Source organism: Crocodylus porosus, unplaced genomic scaffold, assembly GCF_001723895.1.
Source record: "Crocodylus porosus isolate Cpor-Errol unplaced genomic scaffold, CroPor_comp1, whole genome shotgun sequence".
NCBI lineage: Eukaryota > Metazoa > Chordata > Crocodylia > Crocodylidae > Crocodylus > Crocodylus porosus.
The window spans coordinates 162566236-162573998 of record NW_017728906.1 but is presented as its reverse complement, the minus strand read 5'-3'; the positions used below and the strand labels follow the sequence as shown (position 1 = coordinate 162573998).

General features: G+C 42.8%; 1 protein-coding gene across 3 annotated transcripts in view; it reads right to left on the bottom strand.

Annotated features, from left to right (window-relative positions):
- Positions 1-5220: 5220 nt before the first annotated feature.
- The window catches only part of N4BP2L2 (NEDD4 binding protein 2 like 2), an 80964-nt gene continuing 78421 nt past the window's right edge, over positions 5221-7763 (bottom strand). For all 3 annotated transcript variants that reach the window (XM_019530091.1, XM_019530092.1, XM_019530094.1), the window contains one exon: positions 5221-5549. In XM_019530091.1, the coding sequence (XP_019385636.1) occupies positions 5494-5549 (56 nt within the window). In that variant the 3' untranslated portion in view covers positions 5221-5493. The remainder of the gene's footprint in view (positions 5550-7763) is intronic.

The following is a 7763-nucleotide window of genomic DNA, read 5'->3' as shown; positions in this document are numbered from 1 at the left end:
AGCACTGGAACAGATTACTCAGAGAGGTTGAGGGTCTCTATCCTTGGAAGTTTTTAAGATCTAACTAAACAAAGGCTTGGCTGGGATTATCTAGTTGGATCCTGTTTTGATTATTGGTTTGGACTGGATGACCTCCAGAGGTCCCCTCCTACCCTAATTTTCTATCATCCTAACCTATTCCATTTGAAAGAATTTTTTCAATTAAGTATGTGATAATGAAAAACAATGATTGGAGTTCTATAACTAGAGGTGCACTGGTACATTGGTCCATATAGTTTTGGCACCGATAAAAAGAAAATTGAAATTATAGGCAATTGGCTTCTTTTAACTGATATGGCCAACAATGCTGCCAGTAAGTGCTGCATGCATGCATGCAGCTGCAGCATTCACATGGCCAGCCCAGCACCTTGCAAAACAACATCTGGCTGGTAAATCTGTTGGAGAGAGGAAAAAGGAGCAGCAAGAGGAAGAGGGTGTGGGGGGACAGATAAAGGCCCCTGTGGTAAGGATGGAGTGGGGCTTTGGCTGGGACAGTTGCTGCCCAGCCATGGCACGGTGGGGTGCAGGATAGAGCCACAAGCTCATCTGGGGGGCACAGAATGAAAGAGGGCTGCCCCTGCAGGCTGAGACTCGGGACAGTACTGCTCTCTTCCAGGCGGTGGATTTTGTCTGGAGCTGCACTCAGGGCAGAAGCGCTGGGGTGGGGGGCCTATGGGTGGGCTACAGTTACCCTCAAATTTGCCATAGTCCTCCCATGGCCCCCCAAACCACCTACCCCAAACCCTGCTACCAGGAGCTGCCTGCAGCCTGAGCCCACAGTGGCAGCCTACCCTCACGCCTTGCACCGATCCGGGGGACACACACCTCCCACGGGCCTCAATCTGTGCCCCTTCCCCGCCAACTGACTTACCAGCCAGATGCTGCTGTCCAAGCTGCCCAGCTGCATATCAACAATCAGATCAGTATTGGCCAATATGGCTTGTTAATAATCAGCCATCAGTATCAGTCCAAATTTTTTTTTTAAATCAGTGCACCCCTACTAATAACCACCAAAATGCTAGTCAACCTACCAGTCTCTTGCTTTCTCAACATTTTTCACCTTTGTCCATTTTGCCTCAATATTACCAGTAGGTTTTGTTTAAAATGGCTTCCAAATTATATTAGAAGTGTTTTCATACTGTAAACAATTTAGTTCCCCCCCTTATGTTGTTGGCAATCTAAAGATAGCAGTATTGTTTAATTACTCCATGAGAAAGTGAAAATTATTCATTTTAATTTTAGTGTCCAAGCTTGGTCTAGTGAAGAAACATCCCAGCATATACAGAGATTTAAATGATGTATTTTATATTCTTTCAAGTTCAGTTATCAAAAATAGATTAATAGATTAATTGATTCATTGATTGTAAGGGGCTGGAAGGGACCTTGCAAGATCATCAGGTCCAGCCTCCCTGCACTAGGCAGGAAAAACAACTGGGGTCAGGTGACCTAGTGAGGTGACCATTCAGTCTCCTCTTGAAGATTTCCAGGGTAGGTGATTGCATCACCTCTGGAGGGAAAATATTAGTAAAACATAAGTGATTTTAAATATATGTTTTAACAGACAGTACTTGGATAAAAAAAAAATATTACAAAGTCTTTCATCTTCATAACCTCCTGTGAGGTTTTGAAATCCTTTATTTTAAATATTCTGGAATTTGAATACTCAGTTCACAACATTAGATTTCAATACAAAGTAAATGTACTCAGATTCCAATTCTTTGTCAAATTAATACAAACAGGAAATAAATAAACCATTATATTACTATGTGGGTAAAGTTTCTTGAAATTAAACATTCCCTGTCCTAATGCCACTTGTACTTAAGGTAAAATTATGGAAGTGTTGAAAACAGAATGCTGGAAAGACCTGCATACTATAATACTTTCAAGAGCAGTGCTGCCCAACTTATAGCCCACTGGCCACATACAACCCCCCAAAGGGGTAAGTTACTGCTCCCGGGGCTCCTGCCTAGTCACTGCTTCCCTATTGCTCTGGTTGCCAGTCTCCACCCCCTCCTCCAGATTTTGATGCCTGCTTCTGGCCCAGGGGTCAGGGCAGTGTGGTAAGCATGGAAGGGGGAGTTGAGGGTGAGCCTGGAGCTGTGCACACAATGCAAAAGGGGTAGAAAGGGCCTGCACAGGTGCATGGTGCAACAGTGTGTGTGGGGGGGGGGGAATGCCCATGCTGAGTCCCCATTGGTGTGGCCCACAGCTACTTATGGAGGAAGAGTCTGCTGCAAGGATCTTAGCACTTTGAAACCTTACAACCAGAAATGGAAAAGCAGAAGCAGCAGAAACAGCACACAACAGACCGAATCAAGAGTCCCGAGTCCACCCCCATCTACTCCCTCCCCAAAAAACATATCCAAGTTGCTGGGGTCGTTTGACCCCAGTATTTTTTCCTGCCATGGCAGGGGGTCAGACTAAATGATCTGCTCAGGTCCCTTCTGACCCTAGAAACTATGAAACTAAGTTGCAACAGTTTATCGATCCTGGATCAGCTTTATCAGCCATCTTTGGACCCACAGATAAGACAATCATGGAAGACAATCAATCAATAAATCTTGACTGAGAGGGATTGCCAACCAAAAAAGACCTTAAAAGCTGGAGAGCCCTGTCCTAGAGAGTTCATGCTGGTAAAAGTAATGCACATTTCCACCCAAGAAAAAAAATACTTAAGCATGATAATGCATCCACCAAGAGTTTTGCAAACAGCGCAGTAATAAGTTTAGATATAGTCATGCTCTAGAGCTGCTGGTCTGTCTGTTCTTCTCCTCCTCCTCACCTTCCCTCTCTATTGTCATTCATCATGTCTGTGCCTGTTTTTACACTTCCTACTTCTGTGCGTTATTACTGCTTACTATAAATCCACAGCACTACCCTTCCCCACCTTTTTCTCTGCCTTTCTATGTTATATATTTTTCCTCTCATTTCCCCCTGCTTTTTCCTCAAGTTCATGTGAAGCTGCTGTGTGCTAGGGTCCTCATCATTCTCATACTTGTATTTATTCCATTCTTCAGGCAGAAGTGCTGATCATTCAGCATTATTTGACCACTTCCGCAACACCCCTGAAAAGTGGTTCACTCTTTACTGTGCCCAGACACACCCAGTAGGAGAGTGCCAGCTTAAAGATGGATTCATGGCAAGGCTAAGAGCTCTAACCCACAGCATTATGGGTACAGGCAACCCCCGCTTAGTGCTCTTAATTGGTTCCAGAAAAACTGAGCATTAAGCAGAGCCACGCTAAGGGAGACCCATTTCCCCATAAAAATGAATCTAAGTAGAGATTAATTGATTACTGCCTGCCTTGCCACCACCTCTCCCCACTCCCCGACCCACCTGCTGGCACTGCAGCCCCACGTACCAGCCCAGGCCTGTGCTCCTGCTGCCCTGCTCTGGGCCCCTGTAGGTCCTGGCCCTGGGCACTGGCACAGGTCCCACACTCATGCCTGGGCCTCCCTCGCTGCTTCTCACCACTGCCACCTCTCCCCACCCCTCTCACCCGCCCACCAGCCTCTCTGGCCCCACTTGCCAGCCTGGGCACTGGCACTACTGCTGCCCCACTCTGGGAACCGGCCCCTGCTGCTGAGCACTGATGCTGGCTCCGCGCTCCTGCCACCCCACTCTGGGCACCAGCCCCACCAGCCCTACCCCCAGCATAGGCCCTGCGCTATTTGCTCTGTTGCCTCTGCTTCTCCCCACTGCACCGCCCACTCCAGCCCGGGCACCAGTGCACCTGCTGCCCTGCTCCGGGTGTGGGCTTCCACTGTTCCCAGCATGAGCCCCATACACCAGTGCAGGCCTCATGCTCCTGTCCCCCACCCTAGGTGCAGGCCTGTGTCAGCCCTGGCCCTGGGCACTGGCTTGGACCCACACTCTTCTCCTCTTTTGCAGTCGCTTGTCTCCACACCCCATGCCCACTCTGGCACCATGTGCCAGCTTGGGCCCATGCTTCTGCCATCCTGCCCTGGGCCCTCATGCCTGCCCGCCCACTCATTACCACTCATTCACCACCACTCACTCACCTTCCACTTGCTGCTGCTGCCACCGCCGCTGCTTCTCCCTGCCCACGTGCCTGCCGAAACCCCAATTCCACTAGCGAAACAGTGCCAACTGAAGCCACGTTAAGCAGGGGCTGCCTGTAGTGGTATGATTTTGTGCTTTATCCTAAAATGCTATAAGCCTGAGAGAGCGACACTACACCTATACCTTCCACAAAGAGAAGGTTTAAAAATACACTGATGATTCGGAAAACTGTGAAATCCTCTCTCAAATACTGAGTCAAATGCATCTCTGTTTAATTTAGCCCAATCTATGTACCCATTTTCCCCATTTCTGTCCAATTTTCATGTCTTTAAAATACTTCTAATTAATCTAAATTTTATGTGGTCATATATGCATGTTAATTGTTAATCTGTCTTTGCTCTTCAATCCATATACAAAAATGGAAATCTATTACAGATACCAAAGTAATTAAAAAAATGGAGATGTTACTAGCCAGATTATGGTTTTAGATGGGGAATAAGCAACAAGATGATAAATTCTGAAGGGAAAAAACTCCAGAAAATTAATGAAGTAAAAAGTGTTATACCCCAAACAGAATTCTTTTTAGATTAGATTATTTTAATTTTTTTCAACGAGTCACCAGGAGGGTTTTAGACAACAAAAATCATAAATGGAAGTACCAAACTGATAACTACTCAATGTCCACATAGGTCTGATCAAAAGTTCATTAACAGAAATTGGTTTTGATTCAGCTCCATAATGAAAGTCAAAGGTGATTTCTACTCACTTCTATAGGAAACCCATATACCAATCTAGTCTAAAGAAAACCAAAACCCCGGATTCAGGGCAGAGTTAACATGAACATGGCAATATTGTCCATCTATTGAGCAAGGAAGAGGGAAGAAAGACTGCTGACAACTTGCTTTAAATACCATGTTGAAGAACCAAAGAATAAAACATCAGTAACAGAAGCAGGAGGATAAATAGGAAAAAAGAGGGCAGATCTAGAATAAATTACTTAATTTGCCACAAAAACAAGAACCATGAAGAAACCAGCAGTAGTCAGACATCTCTCTAAGCAGTCATGCATTGTAACCTGAAAGGTATCACTTTTCGGTGCTTTATAGCAATTGTTTCCATGGAATTAGATGCAAACAAAACAAAAGAGTCTGAAGTTTATATAGACAGTAGATCCTTGTTTGTCTGTTTTGTTTAAAAAAAGAAAAAAAAACAGAAATCAGTCAGTATGGAAATTTGTAGCTTTTCTCTTTCAAACTAAAAAAAATTGACCCAAATAATTAGTTTTATTTTCAGTCTTTCTGTAACATACAGAGATGTACAAGGAAAGCATGAATTTAGAAGGTGGCCTTTGACAAAGAAGAAGTGATCATACATTGACTTTTCAGCACAACATTTGAAACTGAGTATTTCTCCCAGGTTATTTCTTACATTTCAGATACTTGATGGTAAACTGGGGCCTTCCATGGTAGAGCCAAGATGAGAAATTTCTGTAATACAAAAGAAAAAAGTATGTTGAGCATAGTAAGTATCATTAAAATCAATCAATGCAGATGTTAGAAGCATTATCAGTTGTAAACATTGCCTTAATATTGCTACATTCCTCTCTCTGAATAAAAATAGTATTAAGAGATATTTTTTATCTTTAGTCTTTGATAGAGATCCACTTCCTCCTCAGCCTCAGAAGTCTGTAAATTCTTCAAAAGGAGAAATGAAAACCAAGGAAGGATTTAGAAAGACTGGAAAAGAGATGAAGTAGAGAATAGGGAAGATGAGAAGCCTGAAAAGTACAAAACGAAAGGAAACATAGGAAACTGGAGGTCAAAGTCAGAGAAGAGAAACTTCTTTCTCTTCATTAGAAAGCAAACATTAAGACAACAACTACATGAGAAAAGTTTAAAGTGGAAGCTATCCATGGTGATCATGTATCACAGGAGACATCAGTTCCATCACAGCCTCAGCACAGCAAAGCCTCAGAATGCATGTATATGCTTTCCCACTCTGCACCTCCACTGTATTTTTATAGAAATTGATGGCTCTCTGTAATCTGAGGAAAAGAGGTTTTTTTACATTTGTCCAATTCCTCTGTACATTTAAACAAATCCTTTTATATTAGCAAGAGGAATGTGGATTCCTTTGAATTTGAGTTTAGCCTTAGCATGAAAAAAGTCTTTTAGATTAAAGAACTATTTGATTTCATTCTGTGCAAAGATTTTGTATCTCACAGAGAGGCTGTCCTTCAGATAGATTTTATGCTCTTAAAGAAAGGGACTAGACAAATGCCTTTGGTATTAACATACTTTTTTCTGCAGATTGGTATGGATTTGTTATTGTTAAATATTCTTCTGAATATTCAATTGCAAAGTAAAGATTATACTAAATTAAAATTGATTAGGTAAATATAAGTAGAATGATATTAATCTCTTTATATTCAGTATTTTATGATACTCTTATTAAGTAATACATAGAATCACAGAAAGTCAGAGTGGGAAGGGACTTCAGGAGATCATATTTAGCTACTGTGAGAAATTATCTAGTAGAGAACCAGGTGTTTAATTTATTTTGCAGCTAAGTAAAATACTTTACATAATTGTAGATAGGAAGATTTTTATGTCTGAAATGGTTTGCTTTTATGGCACTTTTGTCATGCTAGTTTGATTTATTTTATGGGTTATTAATTGCCCATAGTGCCAAAGAAGAATGGATTGCTGCACACCAGAGTAAGAATTTTATCCATTTCTTCCTCTTTCCTGAATTTTTAAATACAAGGTATATAAGCACATGCAAGATATGTAAACATGAGTTATGAAAAGAGAAATCCAAAAGTAAGGCGGATGGTTAGACTTCAGCATCAGAAACAAGTTTCATAACAGTACAACATACATTCAAATTTTATCTTAATAACTGAGAACTAAAATCATATTTTAATCTGAGTCAACAAGCTTTTGCTAGAAGTTGATTGATTCTGAATTAAAACAAGACAGCTGTTTACAATAGTATACTTGAATTTTATTATGTAATTGCTATCCCTTGCAAAATATTAGTAAAGTGATCACTAGGGATCCTGGTTTTCTCCAATTTGATCAGGAGTTCGTCCAGAACTGGCTGAGGCCGTATGCTCCAGGACCATGGTTGTCATGGGTGACTTCAATTACAGACATCTCATGGGAGGATCACTCAGCAAAATCCAAGTGGTTGCAAAGCTTCCTCTCATGCGTGGATGACCTTTACCTGACTCAAGAAGTCTATGGGCCAACAAGAGGCAAAGCGCTGCTCAACCTGGTACTGGCTACTGAGAATGACCTAATTGGTGACCTGGTGATCGATGGGAAGGTGAGTGACAGCAACCATGAGCTGATCACCTTCACCATCCGCTGTAAAGCTGGCAAGTCAATCAGCAACACTGAAGTCCTTGATTTCAGGAAAACCGACTTTGACTATCTCAGGAGGCTTGTCAGTCAGGCCCTAAGGGACCATGACCCCAGGGAGAGAGGACTCCAGGAAGTGTGGTTGCTCCTCAAGGGAGCGATCCTCAACGCACAAGCTAAGTCTATTCCATCTCGGAGGAAAGGCAGCAAGAGGGCACAGCAGCCCCCCTGGCTCTCCAGGGACCTAGCAGACCTCCTAAGGCTAAAAAGAAAAGCCTACAAAGGATGGAAGATGGGATTCACCTCCGAGGAGGATTATTCTGCACTGGTCCGGTC